The 25942-nt window shown below is 35.3% G+C and overlaps 1 protein-coding gene across 2 annotated transcripts; it reads right to left on the reverse strand.

Moving 5' to 3' along the window:
* Positions 1-815: 815 nt before the first annotated feature.
* Positions 816-25942, reverse strand: LOC117336043 (Na(+)/H(+) exchange regulatory cofactor NHE-RF1-like). 2 transcript variants are annotated; one of them, XM_033896383.1, is made up of 5 exons: positions 25429-25942; positions 15730-16344; positions 14903-15316; positions 5606-5634; positions 816-5355 (listed from the first exon to the last, which is right to left on the reverse strand). In XM_033896383.1, exons 1-5 carry the CDS (start codon positions 25823-25825, stop codon positions 5149-5151), a joined length of 1662 nt encoding a protein of 553 aa, XP_033752274.1. In that variant the 5' UTR covers positions 25826-25942; the 3' UTR covers positions 816-5148. The 2 variants fall into 2 exon arrangements, with proteins under 2 accessions (XP_033752274.1, XP_033752275.1); XM_033896384.1 differs by lacking the exon at positions 25429-25942 and adding an exon at positions 17630-17748.

Raw genomic sequence — 25942 nt, forward strand, 5'->3', positions numbered from 1 at the left:
GTCAAAAGGACCAACTATCGGAAGTGATTTAATTTAAACAGCATCATTAATAACACACATTTTATCATTTAATAACACACATTTTATCATTTAATAACACACATTTTCTCACAAACCCAATATGCATAGACTTTCTTTTTTTTCTGGAGTCTTCCTGTCAGATATAAATCATATTTTACTGGAATAGCCCTGTAATAATATAAAACACCAACATCAATTTTTTTTTTTTAATGTTTATTTGTACCAAAATATAACGTTTTGCTCCTGGAATATATCTGGTGTCTGCACACAAGATTATAACCGTACACTTGTATATATAGACTGTATAACAGATAATAGTAATATGTACACTCATCACAGTAGCTCAGAGAAAAAAGCTATCTTTTTCAATAAATTTTCAAAAGATTCACTGTTGACAAAAAGTCAAATCAACCAGTAAAAAACTTTCACAAAATAAACAGGACACTTGCCAGGTTTTCTGGCTCAAAATGAATTACTTGCCAACATTTGCTTTTCTTTTCCTTCTTGAGGAACTTATAAAGTAAAATGAAAATGACACATTTCGGTATACATGTACATGTTAATTACATAAGTACAGCAGGAAGGATTCCTTGGTCCACTCCAACCCTGACAATAAAAGGTGTTTGTAAGCCAAGAGAGCGCATGAAAATAATGGTACATGGACATTATACACGGTATAACAGCTAGTCGTTACACACAGAAAACTTCATTTTGTTACAAGATTTAATTTTATAATTACTGTTTGATAAATTCTGACAGTGTCAATGTTTATCTTTTTCCTTTTCTTTTGGATCTTTTTTTTTTTTTTTTTTAATTTTTTTTTTCGAAATTCTAACATGTATGTTCAATATTCAATAACCTGTAATTCAAATTCAGGATGTACCAGACATTATATTAAAAAAAAAAAATTGAGCTGTTTCTTGAAAATGAAACATAGGTCGGCATTGTTAGGAGTTAGCCAATTGTTATACATTTGTACAATTAAGTTGTGTGTGAAAGTAGCAAATATACGGAGTACAGCAGTCGGTACAGCGATGATGTATAGTACACACAATTAAACATATAGCTACACATATTGTACACCACACAACCTTCGACGGAGGGCAAGCAATATGCCTCGCTGATTAAATACAATCACATTTTAGCTGGACGAAATTCTGTGAGATACCTATATGTGGTATATACATGTGAGAGTTACCTAAACATTAGTGATTACATGGATATAAAAAAATTAGACAATTATTGCTGTAATATATTCAGTTGTGGCGATAAACAAAAACCTGATTGTTACAAAACTCTACATATGACGGATTAGTCCCGGTGCACTCTGATTGGCTAGGGTAACTTTATGGTTCAAAACATATGCCGTTAAAGTTCACTTTATACCTATCACTATTTATAGTAATCTATATGTATAGAGCATCTATATTTCACATCTGTCTAAGTTTGCAAACTTTACTTTTGGAAATCTATGAACAACGTTAAGAATCCATCGTCGGGGTTGGCCATCTTGCTCTCTGCTAAAATAACAAGTGTAAATTAAAGCTAGCAAAATACGAAAATAATCAAATGTCCAAAATGTTGATGCTGATATTTTGAAAATTCTTAAGTATATATGTATAAGTAATTGTTTTGTGCATCATTTTCGATTGTCCAAGTTCTGATTAAAGAGGGTCCTACGTAAGGCAAAGTACATTATACAAATGAGGGAAAAATCTGATTTTTTCAACACAAGAGTGTAAATATGTCATAGATTTCAAACACGGTTACAAGGTAGTGTTTCGACCACATCTGATAGCCATATCAACTGCCTTAAAAGTTTGTAATACATTTAAATCCAGATTTGAAGTTGATTGGTTTAGTACGGAAGGCTGGAATTTCATGTGAACAGAAATTAAACGTACAGCTCCATAGTCGCGTCAATTTTGCTGAAACATGCAATGAATTAGATGACTCGATGAAAACTATAATAGATTTGGAATGTATTTCTTACTATTAACAGCAATTTAACCAAACCACGACCCTGCATTTGAACACATTTATGTTTTCAACATTCAAAACTATTTCTTTACAACTTACCAGTGTATAACCAGTGAGCTAAAAATTATCACAAGAAATTGATGGATGGCAATTAAATGGCATAGTGTGTGTTACACTAAACTAATTAAGTGTTCAAGATTTTTCTGTCCAGCAATCCAGGAAAACAGACAACGTGCGGAAGATGTTGACAGTATGTGCCAGTTAGTGTACCGTATAGAAGTGTGTGGGCAGTGAAAACCTGCATCGTAAATACAGTGAAACCTGTCTAATCCGACACCTGACTTTTCCGACATCCTGTCAAATCCGACACTGTACTGTATTTCCTTGATGCCAAGTGTAGTCAACAACAAATACCTGACTTTTGCGACACCCTGTCTAATCCGACACTGTACCTTATTCCCGTGATGCCAAGTGTAGTCAACAATAAATACCTGACTCCGACACCCTGTCTAATCCGACCAAAACTGTCACTCCCACATGGTGTCAAATTAGACAGGTTTCACTGTAATCATTTATCAATATTATAATAGTATAATCCTCAACAGTTTAAACTAGAATCATCTACGTAATACTCCACTGTATAATTAATTTCTATAATATAATGATAAATATCTGTACATGAGTAAAATGAAGTCCCGTGATTATACATCTTACAACCCACGTCCTCTGGGTTGTTTGACCTCTTTTTCAGATTGTCAAGGAAACATTCCACCAATATTTTCACTACACAACCATTGTAATTTCCGAGTTGTCCCTAATAAATATCAGGAAATTCTTATACAGTTGTGAAATCCCGAGTCACGGCTGCTACAGGTGAGCTACTGGTATTGTCACCGTTGTCATGGCTTGCTTTCGAGTAGCACATAAACATTTTTATCAAACGTGATTTCCAGATTAATATTTCCCTTGAACTTCTCAGCAATTAATATCAAAATGATGATCGGTGGAATGTTTTCTTCACAATCTCAAAAGTTGAGAAAACTCGGATACAATGGGATAACTCCGAACAATGTATATCCATACATACGACAACAAAATGAGACAACTTTTGCAATTTTCAACAATGATAAAAAAAAATGACCTTGAAAAAATACAATATATTAACCAAATATGGCTCATAACAAACATCATTAGTTATATTAGTAATGTCTGAATGAATGCATCAATATAAACAACATCCAAGATGTCGGACGGCCGTAGTCATTTGAATTCACACGACACCGGCTACAAGTATGTCCCAACCATACGAAAAGTATCATTCATTTCGATCAAATATAAGTAAATACATTTATATACTGGCAATCCAACAGCTGATCTAAAACAGATAAGGACATTATGTAAATAAGGATACAAAATTATTCAAAGATTTTTTCTCTTCAATTTCTCACTAACCAAGATAACGTCTTGCTAACATATCACTATATCACCACCAACAACACCTCAAAAAACAAGTTCTTATAAGTTTCATAATCGACCACATTTTCACTTCACCATCGTCAGCAAACATTGAGACGCATAAATTTTGACAAGAAACATTTCCTAGCAGGTAAACTAAATAATGACATACATAATCTGATTTTTGGTATTTACCAAAAGAGCATTACTGATGACATCTCCAATTCTTTTTTTTTTTTTTTTTAATCTGTATCATTATTCTTCCTGGTCCTGTAGCTATATATATAGGTTGAACAGTGCTTCCAGGCTGACCAAAACTCAATCTGCAGTTTATAGAAAACTATTATGTAACTATGAAGTTTTCAAGATTCTAAAAATCAAAAACATTTATGATATAGAATGGAAAATAACCATAGGTTAACAATTTTATATGAAAAATCAAAAAATCAAATGCTTCCATTTCTAATGGTACACAAATGCTGTTACTGTTTACACGAATGAAGCTGAGAGATGGAATGTACCAGAGTTTGGTTCCCACAGGTGGCCAGACAGAGCTGGTAGATATGTTGGTCCATGCTTTAGGCTTACTTTATGAATTACCAGTATGTTACACGCTACACTGACAAATAGATTCATTTCCTATCTCTTACATACAGGTATTAACGGGGAAAAATCCCAAAAATTTTGAACCAAAACACTTAAATGCATAAAACATGTTAAACCCTACATTGGATCAGCACAAATTCTACGAAATTAGTAAAATTTCATAATTAGGAAATTAAAGGACGATGTTGTCCAAGGATATCGGGCAGTACCCAGAAATAGCACTATAAAGAGTAAACATAAGATTCATCGTAATTTTATCCAGTATTAAAAAAAAATTCTATTAATATGAAATGTGGCGTCAAATTTAAAAAAAAAAATCCTCAAATTTTAGATATGAAATTTAAATTCACTTAACACACAAAATAAAAACAATAGCACTTGGATCCTATAAACATGGTAAATCCAATTGACAATGACATCATGTCAATAAAAGCTGTTGAAATGATGTCCTAACCAACAATCTTTCCTGTTGCATTGTAATAGGAGATGGATCTATTTTTCTTCTGGCAACGATTAAAGAAATTCAATACAGACATATATGTAGTATTGATGTTCTTGGCCTGTATGGTACGATACAGAAACAATGGATGCTGACATTTTATATATAAAGGATTTATCTATCGCTACAGTTGGTCATGTTCTGACAATATTGATGTCTCGATACACAGCCTAGCTAGACCGCAGGTTAATCCAGCAATTCACATAGATCATGTAAATACAAGCTGAAGGTGTTATACGGAAATCTATAAATCTTACTCTACTGAAGTCGTATCTTATCGTACAGAAATCATCAAATCTTATCGTACAGATACCGTACAGAAATCTTAAGATCTTACCGTACAGAAATCTATAAATCTTACTGTACTGAAGTCGTATCTTATCGTACAGAAATCATCAAATCTTATCGTACAGATACTGTACCGAAATCTTAAGATCTTACCGTACAGAAATCTATAAATCTCACCGAACTGAAATTCAGACCTAAATGTACTATATTGTACGTAAACCTGCCACGAATCAAAATAAGTCCTGACCAAATACTGTCCGATTTACCACTATCATGTATGTAACCTTTTAGTTTAACAATCACATTTTCTGGAAGGCTTCTAATTTGGACTGGAAGGACATCTTGTTGTGTTTTGGGTCGGTCTTTTTCTTCCGTGCGAGCATCTCCCTCATTTCTTTGGCTGACATTTGGAGTCCCTGCGACAAATCAGCGGGTTTGCCGTTTGTCTGGGGTGGAGCGGAGTTCACTGACGGGGTGGGAGCCATCTGGCGTTGAGGCTGAGACTGCTGTTAAAAAAACAGTTTTAATGTTTTAAATAACAATGCACATTTAGAAACATCTGCTATAAAATGAGGGCACCTTAAATGGTCAAAGCAAACCTAACTCTTCTGGTACTTCCTTAGCAAAATAGCAAATACATGTACATTTTACTATACAAATAAAAGTATGCATTGAAACATTTGTCATAATGGAACTTTCTCTGTTCTTGCCGCAACAATGCCAAATATGAGTATTAAACAATCAATGTATACTTACAACTTCAGCCTGTCCATTGACTGGGGCACCTGTAACGAGAAAAGAGAGTTGAGTTTTCCAATAAAGAAAATGTTTACATGTACAGTGCAATAAATGCAAGAATATCCAATAAGTCAAATTTGAGGCATAACATATAAATATGCACTTATAAACACCAGAACAGTGCACTTAAAGACGCAAGTAGGGCATCCATTTGCAGAGGTTTCGTATCTATAAAACACCAGAGGGCTGAATTAAATGAATTTGAATCGAAGCTTGCATAAACTTATAAACACCAGAGTGTATACATTTATAAACACCAGAATGTATATACATCTATAAACACTGGTACCAGTGTATATACATTTATAAACACCAGTACTAGTGTGTATACATTTATAAACACCAGTGTATATACATCTATAAACACTGGTACCAGTGTATATACATTCATAAACACCAGTACCAGTGTATATACATTTATAAACACCAGTGTATACATTTATAAACACCAGTGTGTATACATTTAAAAACACCAGTGTATATACATTTATAAACACCATGGCCAGTGTATACATTTATAAACACCAGTGTATATACATTTATAAACACCAGTGTATATACATTTATAAACACCAGTGTATACATTTATAAACACCAGTGTATACATTTATAAACACCAGTGTATATACATTATAAACACCAGTGTATATACATTATAAACACCAGTGTATATACATTTATAAACACCAGTGTGGATACATTTATAAACACCAGTGTATATACATTATAAACACCAGTGTATATACATTATAAACACCAGTGTATATACATTATAAACACCAGTGTATATACATTTATAAACACCAGTGTATATACATTATAAACACCAGTGTATATACATTATAAACACCAGTGTATATACATTTATAAACACCAGTGTGGATACATTTATAAACACCAGTATATACATTTATAAACACCAGTGTATATACATTTATAAACACCAGTGTGTATACATTTATAAACACCAGTGTATACATTTATAAACACCAGTGTATACATTTATAAACACCAGTGTATATACATTTATAAACACCAGTGTGTATACATTTATAAACACCAGTGTATACATTTATAAACACCAGTGTATACATTTATAAACACCAGTGTATACATTTATAAACACCAGTGTATGTACATTTATAAACGCCAGAGTGTATACATTTATAAACACCAGAGGGCTTGCAGATAGGAAATAAGGGCTGAAAAAAATATCTTTTTAAGATAGTGTATGTTTTTCATTTGTATCATGGAATAATTATAGTGAAATGTTCAGAGGATTCACTTAAATCTTTCTCATATACAGATATATACCTATACAGATACAGTCAAACCTGTCTATAGCGACCGCCCAAGGGGAGGCAGAAAAACGGTCACTATAGACAGGTTGCCTTTATAGACAGGTCAAAATTATTGCACCAACAAATTTACTTAAATCTGTCATATATAAATTGTCATTGAACAGGGCATTCAGAAGACCAGTCAGAAGTTAAATAAATGCATAAACTTTATAAATCTGAAGGGTTTAATATTTAATGATTTGTGGACTCAAACACAAAATATAACTCAAAATGGTCTTATGGATATTTTTTTTTTAATATTTTGTTCTGAAGTAATGCTATATGTATCTATCAAATTATCTCCCTTTCTTTCATAAATAAAGAAAAAGAATACACAATAATTAATTAATTAATTATATTTGTGTTACTACTAATTATTTTGTGTTATAGTCTTACTTCTTAATACCAAAATATTTTTTTTCTGACCCAAATTGAAATCCGGATATTTGTGTCAGTTTACGACTTTTTATTAGTATTGACTAATTAAAGATGGCGGCAGTACAAACGCCAGTACCGACAGCTACGATTAAGAAAGGCATTATTGGCTTTCATGTGAGTAAATTTTGTTGACAGATATGACCAGTGTTTGTTATTGAAGTGATGTATCCTAGTTGTAATCACAAAATTAACTGACCGTGTCAAATGAAGCCACCTGTGCACAGTTGTAATGTAATACCGACACGCATGGTGACCCTCTCTTACCGACTCCTCTCTTACCGAGCCCCAGGCCAGGGCAGCTATCGTAATTATAGGCTTACAGGTGGTAGGGGTCTTTTGTTTATATACTCAGGCCAGGGTTGTGGTGGTCCTTTGTTTGTATAATCAAGCCAGGGTCTATGTGTCTGAATTTTCCGGGGATTTTATGAGGGATGACTGCCGAGATCAGAAGATGGCTGACAGAAATCGGTCGCTATAGAAAACAAATTAGCGACCGCCGTTCCGAAATCACCGGTCGTTAGCCACATTAGACAGGTAGTCGCTATACAGAGGGTCGTTATATAGTAAAATCTCACGGGGAATCTTAAAACCGGTCGTTATAGACAGGCAGTCGTTATATACAGGGGGTCGTTAGAGCAGGTTTGACTGTATATACATATACAGTGTAATTTATATAATTATTTCGAAGTTTTCACTGTCTATGTTATCATTTTTCAGTTTTCGCCTCCATCTCTGAAAATCTGATAACCCTTTCATTGATAATTTCAAAGACATTTTTATAAAGATGCAGGTTTACGTGTTTAATTGCTGGTGAACCTGTTCCTTAAGAGCTGTTTAGTCGTGTTTTCAATGTTGCCTCTAGATCTGATAACTCATGTACTTGAATTTATCTAGATCCGGGGATATATATACACTGTACATAATGGCTGCTATATAGAGGATTAGAAAAAATTGCTGACCCAATCAGAAATCTCATCTTCTCGAGTCTCAGTTCAGTCAGTTGTTATCCAATGTATGTACAGGATCAGGTCTACCTAGCTGATAACACCTATATATAGTACTCCAGTCTACACATATATAGCCATATAGCCAGATTTACCTAGGGCACCTGTCTACATCTAGGTGTACAACTATAGCTATACATTTTGGTATGAGTTCACTTCCGCACCATTTCTCAAAATGATGAGTGATCATTGCTCGATCACATATACTGTCAAAAATTAAATAAATAAGGAATTCAAGTTTTCATCAAGATCTACACACAGTACTTAAGCTAGTCTGTACATGTTTTTTATTGTTAGCATCTATATGCAGAAACCTCTTAAAGAAATTTCCCTTCAATTTTGAAGACATGATCATGATTCATATTTTATTAAATATACTGAAAGCTGAAAGCTTAATTCTATGAAGTCACAATCATAATCCATATAGGCATAGAGTTATTTCTGTAAATTTTTCTATTTCCCCTTTTTCCATAAATAAGTAATATGCTTATGGGGAATCCCCCCCCCCCCAACCCTCATACATTTACACATTTGAAATACCTACTTGCAAATGATAAGATATTACCCATTACCGGTAAATTCCTTAATGATTAGATATTATCGATTACCGGTAAATTCTTAAATGATCAGATATTATCGATTACTGGTAAATTCCTTAATGATCAGATATTATCGATTACTAGTAAATTCCTTAATGATCAGATATTATCGATTACTGGTAAATTCCTTATAATTAATGATCAGATATTACTGATTATCGGTAAATTCCTAAATGATCATGATCAGGTTTTATTGATTACCATATAAATTCCTTCGTCACTAATATAATGTTACACTAGATCTAATCTGTTATGTTTAAATGTATTCTCCTTTTAAATTTAATGTTATTGATTATAAGTTAATGGAATTTTTTCATTTATTTCACCGTCTGACCTCATAATCAGAGATCAATAATTCTAGTACATGCATGTATCATATATACACCTACAGTATATATAAAGTGTTATTGTATACAGGTCCCATGCCTATGTACAGTATATATATATATATATATAAAGTGTTATTGTATACAGGTCCCATGCCTATGTACTGTAGGTACAGTTCAAATTCCATCAGTAAGGTATCCTGATCATGAGCAGTTAATATCTTGATACAGATTGAGCCTGTACACCAGCTAGTGTAAGACGACCCTAGAGGATTTCTTCACTGGCTGCTGCACCAGTCAGAAATTGATTGCGACATCATAATACAGAATCTGATGTTACGTCATGAAAATGGCACATCAAAATGGCTGCCTTCATCTAATTTTGAAATCTGTCGAAATGAATTTTTTTTTTTCAGTTTCAAGTATCTTCAATTTGTTTTCATTTCTAATGAGATTTTACGAGACAAATGTAGCTACAACTATCTAACAAAGCCCTCTGGCTGCCACCCAATCCCTGCCATTCCTTCAATTGTAGTTGTGAAAAGAAAAAGGAGTGCATTATGGGATATTCGGGTCAATGAGTTTTGGTGCTCAGCTGTAATTATTACCACTAGTACGTATACCGGCCCTATTCCCAGTAACGTGATGCATTAGACTTGAGAAACCTGTTTGTGTGATGATGGCTAATTACAGCCGATAGTCACAGTCTGCTGGTTCCAGAGATAGCACACATACTCCTATGTATTTCAAATTGTATTTTGTATCACCTTGAAAAAGCGAAATACATGTACATAGCCAGATGATTAATGTATTTAGAACCAACTGATCCTACATTAAAAACTCCACTAGATGTTGTTTTGTATAACTATTGTAAATATCAAATGTCTACAAATATTTCCCAATGTGAAATAAGTTATCATGATTCTAAAACTCTGTATACAACAGTATATATGATGTATACTTACGACTGGAATTTACATCTTTAAACCTTTGGATCAACAACACCGTCTATTGTATATATATGATATATTGTGTTTTTTATAATCGGATATATAAACACAATTATGTAACACCAAAGGACAAAAGTATCAGACAAATTTTTGCGACTTAAGTATACCCAGACTTGAGCTGTCATACCTAGAAAATTTACTGACGACATCGATATCTCCAGTAAAAAGATAAAAAGTTCACATGATCTAGGAATTTATGTATACCATGCCAGATTAATTGCATCATGATATATGCTATCGAGATTATTATATTAAACCACGAAGGATTACGATTGGACATATGCATTACAAAAAGTATATAATTATTTTATATAAATTACCATGGAAACATGCCATAATTAAGCTTTGGTAATCAACTTGTAATAATAATGTCATCTTGCAATGGTTCCTTGGCAGTTGTCAAAAGGAGTACTTTATACTGATGGTCATATATATATAGACAGCATACGGTTATATATACAATAAATTCAAAACAACCAGGATCTGTAATTTATATAACCTCAACATTTCATTTCATTAGGATCTGTAACCTCAACATTTCATTATTATCATCAAGTTAATTGATTGGGAACTGTGCACATACACTTTATATATATTGCAATATATCTATTTCTGAAACCAGACAGCCTCCGGACAACAGTTCTAGTAATAAGACAATTGACGACATCTACATGGTCCAGAAAATACACCTCCATGCACCTGATGATCAAAATTTAATAAATTGTCACCAAATTATTTTGGGTATCTTTAAGAGTTAACTTCTTTAGTTTCAGACCAGAAAATGTTATGATAGAATCACTGGGAGTATATATATATTATACCAAGCTTAAGTGTGTAAATACATTACGAAACTCACACCTTACAAAAGATGCTATGGTAGAATTTACGATCATTGATAACGTTGCAATATAACATGTTGGTGACAAAGACATATACTGCCCCCGAGACATTGTGTCTATAATAAACTGACACAGGGCTGTTTGTTTCTCTCCTCACCCTAGGCTACAATCACTGTCTATAATCAAACGGTTATCACATTTGCCCAAATTAGCACTCCATACATTTAAATGGTGACAACAAGCGTGCTAATTAGGGTAACATATTTACCAATGTCCTCATCAGGAGTCTAATGAAGTTAAAATTACTTGATGGGCGCGCAGAAACACGTGTAAAAATGTATGTAGGTGTTATATGCTACTGCTTTCAATTGTTTAAAACTTGTGGTTTATGATGCAAGTTGCTTCAGAATGATTATAAATCATCTTGAGCTGGCCATGGTCTCAACCTGTATTGGGAAGAATACTAATTTTATTATTTTATATTGTTTTACGTGGGAGGGGCACTTACTAGAGTAATTTGTGTACAGCAAAAGCCTAACACCAAGCTTTCATTAACTTCTGAACCGGTAACTGGTAGTTTATCATCTACATATATTAAATACTGTATATATGCATGAGTTTCTCCAGAATCCAGGTGATTTGAGTCACCCTCATCAACAGTGTGTATAGGGCTCGATTTACATGGTAAATTAATCAACATATTTTCTCTCGTATATGACTCATCATGAGTTTTGAACGATAAGTCACTTATTTTTATATTCATCCTTTTTTTTTATATATAGCAAGCTATTTCCCTCAATTTTTTGTAGAATATAACAAGGATGGATAGTATTGCAACAGCAATACAAAGTCCCCTGCCTGAGCTAGAAGTGCACCTATTTATTTCTCTCTTTTTTTAAAAATGTTTTTTCGAGAAAAAAAATGTGGGATGCACAACAACATGTTATACTGATCATGTATACCAAGTTTCGTTAAGATCGGAGTAGTACTTTAGAAGGAGTTGTCCGGACAACTGTTGCGTGACAGACAGACAGACGGAGGGACAGACGGACGGAGGATAAACCTAAAGTCCCCCAGTTTTTCAAACGGCAGGGGACAAATAAATTATTTCTCTGGCCTCCACATATGTACATGTATGTTTAATTGGTTGATAAATAATTTGTATCATCATGATCAATTCTTGCACCATTTGCAGTAGATTTTGATTGAAGATTTGATTTAAACCAAGCATATATATATACAGCTGGGTACTGCTAAAGCAATATACATGTCCGATTTCCGTACTGGCCCCCGCTAAAAATTAATCAACATATTTTCTCTCGTATATGACTCATCATGAGTTTTGAACGATAAGTCACTTATTTTTATATTCATCCTTTTTTTTTATATATAGCAAGCTATTTCCCTCAATTTTTTGTAGAATATAACAAGGATGGATAGTATTGCAACAGCAATACAAAGTCCCCTGCCTGAGCTAGAAGTGCACCTATTTATTTCTCTCTTTTTTTAAAATGTTTTTTCGAGAAAAAAAATGTGGGATGCACAACAACATGTTATACTGATCATGTATACCAAGTTTCGTTAAGATCGGAGTAGTACTTTAGAAGGAGTTGTCCGGACAACTGTTGCGTGACAGACAGACAGACGGAGGGACAGACGGACGGAGGATAAACCTAAAGTCCCCCAGTTTTTCAAACGGCAGGGGACAAATAAATTATTTCTCTGGCCTCCACATATGTACATGTATGTTTAATTGGTTGATAAATAATTTGTATCATCATGATCAATTCTTGCACCATTTGCAGTAGATTTTGATTGAAGATTTGATTTAAACCAAGCATATATATATACAGCTGGGTACTGCTAAAGCAATATACATGTCCGATTTCCGTACTGGCCCCCGCTAAAAACAGTAACAGTGTCGACCATGATCGAAAATCCCTGAAATTCGAAATTCTCCAAGATATCGTGGTCAATTATATCATTGTGTGAAGTTTGATCAAAATCTCTCAAAGAATGAATGTGCTAGATTGCTGACAAACTTTGGTATTACATATACGTATATAAAAATTTAATGACCATGACTCAGAATCCCTGCAACTCAAACTTGTACGAGATATTATGGTATATGCGAACATTGTCTAAAGTTTGATCAAAATCCCACAAGGATATGATCAAAGTCCCTAAAGGAATGAAGTCGCTAGTGAGCAAACAAATTTTGGCGTTACGTTTGTACAAGACGGAGGGAGAGGAAACCTAGGCCTATAGTCCCCCCCCCGGTTTCTTCGGTAGGTAACTTATATATAAATCATATATAAGTTCTAAATTATTGAAAGCGTACAGACATATTAGAAGAGACTTTTTGATCACAGATACATATTCACTTTCCAGGGCAACATGATCGCATCAGGGCCCAGTTGTTTAAAAGGTGATTAGCTAGGCTAATCACATTTTAACAACATCTTTAAATTTCAAATCCTGATACAATAATTTCTGGTCGAACTAACTTGACAAAAACTTAATGAAATTCTGTAATTCTTAATTCTTTTCCAACTGGCATAATTTAAAGTTGATAAACTCACGGGTTTTGCAACAAATGATAAATGAAATTTTCACTAATCAAGTGATTAATTAAGCTAATCACCTTTTGAACAACTGGGCCCAGATGTATATTTAAAAGTGTCCATGCATCCTTGCCTTTATTTAAGTTTCCCATGGAGACAGTCCATCAGTATTGGTCAACAGTGGTGAATTATACATTAGCTAATTTTAGTGTTATGCCTAGAATCTGGTCCAGTATACACAGAAGTCGGCTGTAACAATGAGCCGTTATATAATGTATAGTACTTATATAACGTACTAGGTAACCCAGCACTGATTGTCACTGTACATGTTCACACAGACATACCTGAAGGCCTTATAGCCTTAGGGCTCAACCTTCTTAGAAACAGTGAAATTAAATTCATGTGCACACAAGACATTTACGTATCAAATTAAACATTCCACACTAGTACTGTCCGTGGCTGAATAGAAAGGCCCGTCACACATGACCGAGCAGATGTCCTATGGAAGCCATGATGTGGAGATAATACACAATCTATTGCGAGTCTCGATAAACCTTCGCTGACCAATACACAGTTAATACTTAACGGTAGGTTACAATGTGTGTATGGAAAGTAGGCTTGTTACAATAATATACTAAATATTTATTAGGTACACTTTCCTAGTACTAATGCTCAGGAATTTACATAGTCTAAAAACCGAGGGCTACCGATAGGGATATATAGTACTGCTAAACCTTCATGTAATTAATTTTCATACCTGCACATGAACAGAACAACTATTCTATATTTGTACAAGCTACAAATATCTGCACTGATTTATCATTAGAAATATTCCCCATTAAATAATTATATAATGGTTAACTTCCTAATTAATGCCAATGATTTCTGATCAACTTACATACGATTCACCTAAACATTTTTCCAGTGATCACACGTAAAGAACTTATATTGTTAATCTTTTGAGTAATTATATGTAACTGTATGCTTGTCATTTACCATATTGAAGTGAAATAAAGCAATTTTTTGTGACAAATTCAACACTTCAATGTTGATTTGATGCTATTGGTCCTAAATGCCTTACCAAGGTATATAAAGATCACATTTGATGTGTTACGTTGTTCAGATTGATGCTTACCTCGGTCTTCAGTCTTGATGTACTGGAGTTGTGACATTGAGCCGCCGACTTTAATCCCTTGTGATTTGAATGCCTGGTCTGCTGCAGAATCTACCACAAGAAGTCTTGTTTCATTACCACCAGCCTTAATGTAACCTATCACTGATTGGTGGGATTCTGCTTCTACATTCGATCCGTTAACCTCCACAATTCTATCTCCTTCTTTTAATCCTGCGCTTTGCGACGGAGATCCGTCGTCTATTTTACCAATAAATTGTCCGCTAGTTTTGTTTTTGTCCGCGTGCAAGTTAAAACCGTAGCCCTGGAAATGTGGCCACTTTGTGATATGACATAACCTTGCCATGGCCCCACTGTCAGCGCTTGTGACTGAAGAGTTCACACTCGGGACTTTATTCTCCTTATTTTCCTGAATTTCTACAAAAAAAAGATATTCCACTGAAAAATGGCTGTGACACCATTGTAACTAAAGACAATCAGTAGCATGAGGACACAGATCAAATAAGATGATGTTCGACAATACTGAGAGATCTAGACAACACAGGTTGAATCAATTAAATAAACAAGACGCAGCATTTGAGACATCGGCTAGGACAAGTTTCGTTGTCAATTGTAATAAAGGGAGATAACCTAATATTCTGACTTTCGTATTTACTTAAAAAAAACAAAAACAACATGCATGTACCATTTCAAATCAGAGTAACAACATATATTTGCAATCATTTCTCACAACTATGGTTTACTTTCCTAGCATAATTTATTTACTGCGAGCCTGTTCTAGTGGTTTTTTGATATACTCTATTAATCCCTGTGAAATTGAGGTAACTTACCACTACGATCAGACTTCTTATAGCGGACCTCCTCCAGACCGTTGTGTACTTGGATTCCCCGAGACTTGTAGTAGTCGTCTGTCTCTCTGTCCACCACTAACATTTGGGTCTCGTCTCCTCCAGCTTTCACCTTGCTGATGACGTCCTGGTGAGAGTCAGACTCAATGTTGGATCCATTCACCTCGACGATCCGGTCACCTTCCTTCAGGCCTGCCGTCTCGGCCGGCGACGCCTCATCCACGGTGCCAATAAACTGACCGGTACGCTCCCTTTCAGCATGTAAGTTAAAACCATAGCCAACAAAGTCGGGCCACTTTACCATGTGACACAGACGTGGGTAGAAAGTGGAGGGGGCATCCTCCGAAACATCATTTACCACGACAGGTTCGACACTGACCTCTGGTTCCGGCACACTCTCCTCCTCTGGTTCTGGCTCCGGTTCTATGGCAACCTCCTGTTCCTCTTCCTGTTCCTCCTCCTGGGGAGGTACGTAAGGTGGAACTGTTTCATAGTCGTTGATCAGAGCCTCGGGTTCAGGCTCTTGTTCCACTTCAGGTTCAGGTTCGGGATCCTGTTCCACCTCTGGTTCGGGCTGATCAGGCTCATCTTCTGGTTCTGTAAAATATATTATATCAAAATAAAATCTTAAATGTTCTGTAAAATACATTGTATCAAATTAGAATCTTTAACATCTTCTGGTTCTGTGAAATACATTAATATTGTATCAAAATAGAATCTTCAATGAAATCGAAGATATTTTAGAAATTGAAAACTGAACAGATAAGCGAGTAGGGTGTTGATTGTTACTAGAGTAATCATATATAAGCGGGTAAAGCTCTAGTTTTGACAGTACTTTAAAATATGCATGAAATTTTCAAGACAATCAAAAGTATTTTTCATGATCAGACATCTACATATGTATTAGACACAGATCAGCATATATATCTATAAGAAGATAGCTTTAGATTTAAGAGTGGTGTTAATACAGATACTTCACGAGCCTTTATATCGGTCAAATTTATCCTGTACAGCATTCAATCATTACAAGACCCAAGTGTAAGATTCTGTTGATCACGATATCTATAAGAAAGGTGACTTTGGACATTTCTTTACAACCAAGCTATATCAATAAAATCACATGACATTACAACATGGGCGTGGCATCTATACACGGCACAAAAGAATTGAGTTATGAGATAAAATTAATTTGTCTGTCATCTATCTAGTATCACTTATAATTAATGTTGTATTCACTTGAATGTCCAGTGTGGTAATCCCTAGAAAATGTTATACACACAAATATATGGTACAAGTATATGTAATTCACTGTGATGTCCACATTTCTGATATACACATCGGTCAGTATTGTAAATGTTCCGTAAGGTCCACATGCATATAAACAGAAGGAGAACAGAATGAATGCTTCGCCTAATGAATCTACAGACTGATCCGGGGGGATCCGGACCTGTATCAGTATTTACTGGACGTACTGGTCATCTGATGACCAGGACGTCGTTTCCTTACATCCATGTTCACCTTGAAAACGATTCACCGGCAAAGTCGCAGTACACCACACAGTTTTGGAATAAATTATTCACTGGCCATAATACAGGTAACGTATCAACGTATTTCAGAGTACAGTATTTTTTCATACATCCAGAATAAACATATTTTTTTCTGACCTCAACTTTGAAACACCACAATAGCACATATACCATAGCTATTAAATGAAGGTGAAATATAACAGACACCTCCAAGCCTGCTGTCACAACTTAATATCAAACATTTGGCTTCCATAGAAAGAGCACTAAATAATAAACTGAAAATATGAAAAGTATTCAATAACCTACTGTATAATAACATGAATATCGTTGTTTAGATAAATGATAGAATATGGTACCTTTGATAGTTTGAGGCTCCATCAGAGAATTTCTACGATATACTGGATGAAAGTTCGGCTGATGTCTGATCAGACACACTCATACACCTGTAGCTGAAGGCTAGGACACTCCCCTCCTGTCACACACAAATGTCTATTATATGTATGTGACCTGTCCCGCCCGGCACTAAAGCCTGCCCACATGCATGCTTGTACATACATATCACTCCTAACTTGTACAGGAATGCTAAAGCCCACACTCACCGATTATCTACACACATCTGTATATAGACACTAGAAATTGATGGCGCTCTGCATTATCATACACAATGCCAAATAAACAAAAAGCCCAAGGCCCCTTTAATTTCTGTTCATAGCACAATTTGTGTTATAAGTATGGCAAGGATAATAGGGTATTGTTTTCAGATAAATATAAATAGATCTATACATATATTGCTTTAAATAGATCTATACATATATTGCTTTCAATTTTCAATAAGTCCATTTTGCAAATTTAATTAAGATACAGGAGGATAATGATAATTTAGGTCAAATTTTATATCATGCATACTATATAGATCACATGGATCTTGAATTGCCATGTCCACCATTGAACGGTCTTTATTGGTTCTATGTCATACTGATCTTCTCTCTACCTTTCTTTCTTCTTTTCTTCTTAAAAATCTGATAACAAGAACAAGTGAAACCTACATGTGAAGGTTGACAAACATCCCTTCAGTTCTTTTCAAGAATAAATTAAAAGTGATAACAAACTTCCATTCTAAAAATCCAAGATGGCTGCCTGTCAGCCATTTTCTTTTCCAGATGAGTGAAAAATCTAACTAAAATCTGCACAACTAGGTACCAATGGGAACCTACACATGAAGTTTGAGGTATATATATAATTCCCTCCAGTCCTATTCAAGAAATCAATAGCGGTAACAAACTTCAATTCACAAAATCCAAGATGGCTGGCTGCCGGCCATTTTGTTTTTCTGATCAAAAATCTTAATTCAATTGGCACAACTAGCTATATAGGGACCAAGGGGAACCTCTTCTCATCATACTTCAGAAATATCCCTCCAATACTTTTCAAGAAATATAGTGATAACAAGCTTCCATTCTCAAAATCCAAGATGGCCACCTGTTGGGTTAACAAGTACAACGTGTCAAATCTGAATTGAATTGGCTCAACTATATAGGTACCAAAGGGAACCTGCACATGAAGTTTGAGGTATATCCCTTCAGGACTTTTCAAGAAATATTTATACCTGAAAAGGTTTACGGACAGACTGACAGACAGACGGACAACTGACAGATAGACTGACAGACGGATGAACCATTTGATGATGTTGGGCTAATTAACAAGCAAGAACGATGTGACACTATATAACTTATTGCAATTGTATTGCCGCTGGTTAACATATACTGCAACGGTATCGCGATCGGTGCAGTTTGTATGCATGGAACCTAATGCTGCACCTATCGTATATATTTTGAAGCAGAGAATTAGAAAATTTACCCCTTTATTTTTCAAGGAAGAGAGAAGGACCTCAGCCAATCTTACATAAAATACCTTGGGCCCTGTAGATATGCATGTTAATCCAGTTACAACACATATCTCCTACAAATGTTGTAACACACAGACAACATGCCTGGTCAATATACAGGAGAGACAAATTATTTATGACTTTATAATTATCTTTACAGGTCAACTGGTACCACTGGTGCCAGTGGCAGTCTACCCTTACATTATCAGAGAAAGCATATACCACCTTTCAGCTTTTGTTTTGTGTAAGTTTTCAGCTGTACAGATATTCATGAGCATTGTGCACTGATCATGAAATGCCTGTACGTGACATCTTTAATCTTAAAACACTTGAATATTTAATAAAGAACAGAGCGAATTTGGTCCAAATCCATTGATCAAAGTAGAAAAAAAGATTTCTAACAATTACATGTATTACTTAATATGTGCCCTGCACTCTAGTGCCTCCAGGGTGGGTGGGTGGCGGAGGGGACTAGTCAAACCGCTTGTGTAAAACACTTGTGAGTCCCCCTTGATCACCAGAGCACTTCACCAGATAATGATCCAGAGCGGAGGACTTTTATTTACCTTTACTAATATAGCCTATATATATATATGATTCTAGATCATGACTATGTTTGTAACACCAATCATTGTCAGAAGTAGTACTGGACCAATATGTCCCCTGTTTAAGATACTAGAATCACAAATGTGTCTAGTTGGAAACTGTATCAGAAATAGTATGGATGACACAGTGACATAGTATATATAAGTACAATTCTTGCATAGTAAATAGCATTTCAACATTTGCTTAGATGTCTTCCCCTATGATGTTTTTTAATTGCGAGTTATTTTCTTTTTCACAATGATTGCCTATATACAAATGTACATGTATATCGGATATGTATTTGTATTATAAAATTCTGATTTGTAGTTATTCATCACCCAGGCAATTATATGTTACATTGTGTAAATTATTTTAAATAGCACATGTACAGGTCAGTGTGGTTTGTACTAATACTAGTGTGTTAAATACGGTCTCTTTCACTCGTTTAATAGAATCGGTCAGAATGTGATTTGTACGTAGTGTTAAATACAGTATCTGTCAGCTGATGGAGTGGGTCAGTGTGACTTGTACATAGTGTTAGATACAGTCTCTGTCACTCAGCTGATGGAGTGGGTCAGTGTGGCTTGTACATAGTGTTAGGGTCTCCGTCACTCAGCTGATGGAGTGGGTCAGTGTGGCTTGTACATAGTGTTAGATACAGTCTCTCTCACTCAGCTGATGGAGTGGGTCAGTGTGACTTGTACATAGTGTTAGGGTCTCCGTCACTCAGCTGATGGAGTGGGTCAGTGTGGCTTGTACATAGTGTTAGGGTCTCCGTCACTCAGCTGATGGAGTGGGTCAGTGTGACTTGTACATAGTGTTAGGGTCTCTGACACTCAGCTGATGGAGTGAGTCAGTGTGACTTGTACATAGTGTTAGGGTATCTGTCACTCAGCTGATGGAGTGGGTCAGTGTGACTTGTACATAGTATTAGGGTCTCTGTCACTCAGCTGATGGAGTGGGTCAGTGTGACTTGTACATAGTGCTACAGTCTCTGTCACTCAGCTGATGGAGTGGGTCAGTGTGACTTGTACATAGTGTTAGGGTCTCTGTCACTCAGCTGATGGAGTGGGTCAGTGTGACTTGTACACAGTGTTAGGGTCTCTGTCACTCAGCTGATGGAGTGAGTCAATGTGACTTGTACATATATATAGTGTTATTGTCTCTGACACTCAGCTGATGGAGTGTTTCAGTGTGACTTGTACATAGTGTTAGGGTCTCTGTCACTCAGCTGATGGAGTGGGTCAGTGTGACTTGTACTCAGTGTTAACTATATATATACTCTCTCTGTCACACAGCTGATGGAACATGCTTCTGTGGCTCAGTTTGTAAAGCTGTTGATTATATCAGACTATAGACCAGCCGCGTCATGAGTCCTGTCGAGCTGTTTGAAGATGGCATTAATAATTATGACTTCGACCTTCAGATAAGTGACCTTGAAACTTATCTTAAATATACAACAGAACACTTGCCATTAGGCCATCATTAAAAAATTGTTTGTTTGTGGTTACCCGACCCACATTTTTTTCACTGGGTAGGTAGGTAGGTATTTTTTTTTTTTTTTTTTAATACATGTCTGATCTTATATGTTTATATATGAATTCAGTTTAATAAGAAAAAGAACTTTCAAACTGGTTAATCATCCAACAACATAACAACTCTCATTTGTTTGAAAAGAAATAAAAAAGCACAATTTGAAATCGGTTAAAACAGCACACCCAATGAACATTTTATGTTTTCAATGTTACATATTTTTGTATACCACTTCCCCCATGACTGAATTAATATTTTGATATTTTACAAAATTAATTTTTTTTTTCAAATGTGTATAACTTAAAAAATATGAGAATAAAACTTGTATAAAAAATGTTTGTTGTTATCTCTAGTTTGAATATATGTTGTCAATTGTGTCTTCAGCATTTTAATCAACAGGTGCAAATGTTGGTAAAAAACAAATATTTGCAATTTAAAAGCAAGAAAGATGATTTTGTTACTAGATTTGTCAACTATTATGAGTGGCATATTGATACTGGATAAAATATATTTCGATGAAGAAATCAGTGTCTCAAAATTTTTAATTCGATAGAGATGTATTTGACCTCACCTGTGTAACTTTTTTATGAGTGAAACAGACATCGTTTCTCCGTCTGCCAGGAATGGCTGTGCAGACTAGAGATCAAAGAGACATCAGAAGCTGTGTACCGATATAAATTGATTGATCTCATCAAAGCCAAACTTTTAGAAATATTTTATATTAATGATATCTACTTTTCAACACCTAAAACGCTTTTATTTGAAGATTGCATCAAGCGGTTCTATCTTCACAGCCGAAGAAAATTTTTATACCGCCATTGATCCGCTCCGTGTCGATATCTATCTTGAGATGGATTAAATGTAACTATATATCTGCCAGGCAAATAACCTCTGCTAAATAAACTTTGTCTTCCCTAATTCTGTCTAACAACAAAATCATTGTATTCATCAAAGTCTGTCTCGCTGCCGAACACGTTTTGAAAGAATGTTTACATCGTCCGCCATGATTGATCGATGCTTCACTCTCGCCGAGGAAACCCTCATTATTATTGAAAAATGACATCAGTAACTTTCCCAAACTAACCAATCGCTGTTGGAATTATATTTTGATATCACAGGGAATCACCATAATGCGTTTTCTGATTGGTTGGTTAAGCTAGCTATATTTATTTGAAACACTCATCGTTGTCTCAAATGGTTAAGACCCGAGAGAATCCGCAAGTATTGAATATGAAGGTAACTCCCGAGAGCATTCAAAGTATTTTGTATGCTGTCGGTGCGTTCGTTACAAGGCACATTCATATTGGTGTTACCGCTGGGGGAAGCAGCAGATAAAAAAAAAAAAAAAAATAGCAAAGGTCCAAAAAATTGTTTGAGTCGCGGCTATTTTAGTGAGTCGGTCGGGTAACCACAAACAAACAATTTTTTAATGATGGCCTTAATACCTTTATTATAGCTTTATAAAATCATTATCTGCTTCGTTTGTGTACGTTTATGATCTGGATACATGTCTAAGGAATAAAGTTGATAGCCGAGATCTTGTGCATGGAATTAGGTGGCACAGTGGTAACAGATCAAGTCTTGCCTTTCACCTAGGCAGCCGAGTTTCGAGTCCCCGATCGGACGGGAAAAGGTATGGGGTCACCTCCTCGGCCACATGGGTTTTCCCCGGGTACTCTGATTTTCTCCCACAGTAAGACCCCTCTCGCGCTTCCACCCAGGCCAACATAAGTGATTAATATAAATTTAACTTGTTTCGCTATGGTTGTAAAATAAATAATGTTTACATTTTTTCATAGGTGAGATCGATATCTTGACCTTTGATGCGAATCATGTGCAAAATTTATAATGGGTCTTTATATAGATGTAGATGTCATCACAAGCCTTAAGTTCCCATGATCTGCTTAGTAGTTGATCATGACCATGTGTTACATATATTGAGGCAGCTTTAATAAAATTTATAAGCCATTTGTATGTTTCACATAATTATAAATCAAAGCACCAAGGCCACTGATCACAAGCACTTTAATTTGCATGAGGGATTGTTGAAATATATAAAAGATAAAGGGAGTAAATAAAAGCAAGTGGTATATATATTTAGTAATTTAATATGTGCAGTATGGACGGTTACAGAGGAAGATCATGTTATTTTCAGGAATGTTATTGAATTGACAAGGCAATGGTTGCATTTTGCTAAAGGATGCGTAATTCAACGAATGATATACCCTAACCCTGCGCACAGGTGGAATTAACAACTATGGCCAGGTTTACCTTATTGAACATCTTATATATATAGATACCAGATGATCTTTAATTGCCATACATTTATGAAATGTCTGTTACAGTGTTTTTTTTTCTACATATTAACTGGTCTGTTTAGATATTTGACCTTTAATAAATTTGGCAAGAAGACACTCGTCAAGAAGTATTGAACTTTCATCAACAATCATGATCAGAGCTTTCAATACGTGATTGCCACTTGAAAAATAAGTCCAACAAGAAATATCTTTAAAAAAGATAAACGGCTGGTGGTTATAATGTAGAACTGCTGGTGAATGAAATAAATTAACGAACTAATGCATTTCAGGACGGATAACAAAATATCAGTTTGAATCATTTTTGGTGATAATAAGACTAAATTTGAATCAGGAATATAATTTTATTAATGTGTCATTTAAAAGAAACATCAACTTATTCAGCTTGCATTCAATCTCAACTTTGTTTCGCTTTTAACTGTATATCGAATTAATCTGCATTTGCATTTACCGCTACATTGACCATCACATATACTTCATCTTGACCAGCAACGCCACCCGTTGCGTCATATTCGGGGCCAAAAGAATATTATACGGCTATGCCAAAAAATGGTATTTAACAGGTAAAGGCCATCTTTATCAACTCGATCTTTGGAAGCTCGACTTTCTAGTGTAACATTTTGTGTAAACATTTTGTGCAGAAAATACCTTTGAACACTTGATGATGAAGCAGGTTATTGTCTATGAATTTTAATGCTTTTTTTTTCATATTTATCTATCTTACCATCTTCAACCATATAAAAGCATGAATCATATCATGAAATTAGAAACAAATACTTCACTAGATGAGAAAGAGTGTTGTTTATTTTCAGTTGTTAATCATTTCATCCCATTCTGAAGCCATCAGGTGGTGTCTTAATATTACACAACAGTAGATTCCCTGAGATGATGATGGACCGTGGATGAAGGGTGAATGTGAATAGCCAACAATATGTGCTGGCTTTAAAAAATGGCTTATACCAGTAAAAAGACTTGCACAACCTTTTGTTAAAAGTTGAACTTTATTGACCCAGTTGTAATTTTCTGCAACAGGTAGGATTCACCATTACAGGAATTTGTTAAACATACATGTGCAGATTTAGAAAATCCAGTGTTTTACAGTAACATTCTGCAACTGTTTTTCAATTTTCTGCAGTTGCTGAAAAATATTTCCCAGTCAATATGGTAATAAAACCAGACTTCAAATTAATCTGTGTACTAGATTCTTGAAAAGCAACTAAAGAATGTGTTCCAATCACATAATTATAAAAAAAATCAATACCGTAACTGGTTTGATCTCAACTTCATGTAACAATGCCATATATGTAGTTACATGATGTTCTTAATGAAAAGAAAGTACAATAAAAATATTTTCTCAGACAAAACATACACCTCATTTAGTGGGACAGATGGATACTGGTCTAGAGATACAGTAATTCGAGTATACAAAATGTACTGCAAATAAATGTACACGAATATATACAAATTGATACATTGTATCAAAATTGTCACTGATGTTTTTGACTTTTATATCAGAAGTATATTTAGTCTATTAAAGATAAATTCATATTCATATAATACAAACAAGCGTTAAATATCTATATACCTGATTACATTTAATTGGGAACACCGGACGATATCTGATATTATTGAATTGTAACGCAATACACATCCCGCTGTAGGCTGTGTAAATATTTCTAGGTCAGTTTGTTGGGGGTGTGGCGTAAGTATGTCACTAACTAGAACTGTTAGCCAAATGCCCTGTGACCCGGGGCGTGGCAGCAAAAATCCCGAATAACTTATTTAGCTTTTACCATTGTCTATAAACCGGGGTGGGTGTGTGGTTGGGGGCAATTACCTGGAGGGGGGCTTTCGGTTTCGACCGGGCGTGGCTCGCTGTCGCGGGCTGCCGAAAACTTCAACACATTTTCGTCTGCGCTGGACACCAGTATACGGTTTTCTTTATAATAATTGTCAGTCTCCGCATCCACCACGAGCAGGGTAACCTCCTCACCACCTGCCTTGATCCTGGATACCACCTGCTGGTGATTCTCGTTACCAATGTTTGTTCCATTTACTTCAACTATGCGGTCGGATTCTTTCAATCCTGCAGCCACCGCCGGCGATCCTTCGTCGACTTTTCCGATGTACTGACCTGCTTTGCCCCGCTCAGCGTGCAAGTTAAAACCATAGCCTGCAAATTCTGGCCATTTCACCAGATGACATAAACGGGGTTTCCTTTCACTTTCGCTCATTTTGTAGATGAAAAGTTGCCCAAACTTTCTTCTAAAATGTACCTAAGTCCCACCTGTAAAAGTGTCAATGGTCTTACCAATATGGCGTCGTGACGGACTGAAATCACATGACAGGAA

This window comes from Pecten maximus, chromosome 10 (genome assembly GCF_902652985.1).
Source record: "Pecten maximus chromosome 10, xPecMax1.1, whole genome shotgun sequence".
Classification (NCBI taxonomy): Eukaryota; Metazoa; Mollusca; class Bivalvia; order Pectinida; family Pectinidae; genus Pecten; species Pecten maximus.

Coding starts and splice junctions, on each gene's coding strand:
- LOC117336043 (XM_033896383.1), bottom strand. CDS start 25,825: ATGAGCGAAAGTGAAAGGAAACCCCGTTTATGTCATCTGGTGAAATGG. Junction 5,635..14,902: donor CATCAAGACTGAAGACCGAG/GTAAGCATCAAT, acceptor TTCTCGTTACAG/GTGCCCCAGTCAATGGACAG. Junction 5,356..5,605: donor TCAATGGACAGGCTGAAGTT/GTAAGTATACAT, acceptor TTTTTTTAACAG/CAGTCTCAGCCTCAACGCCA.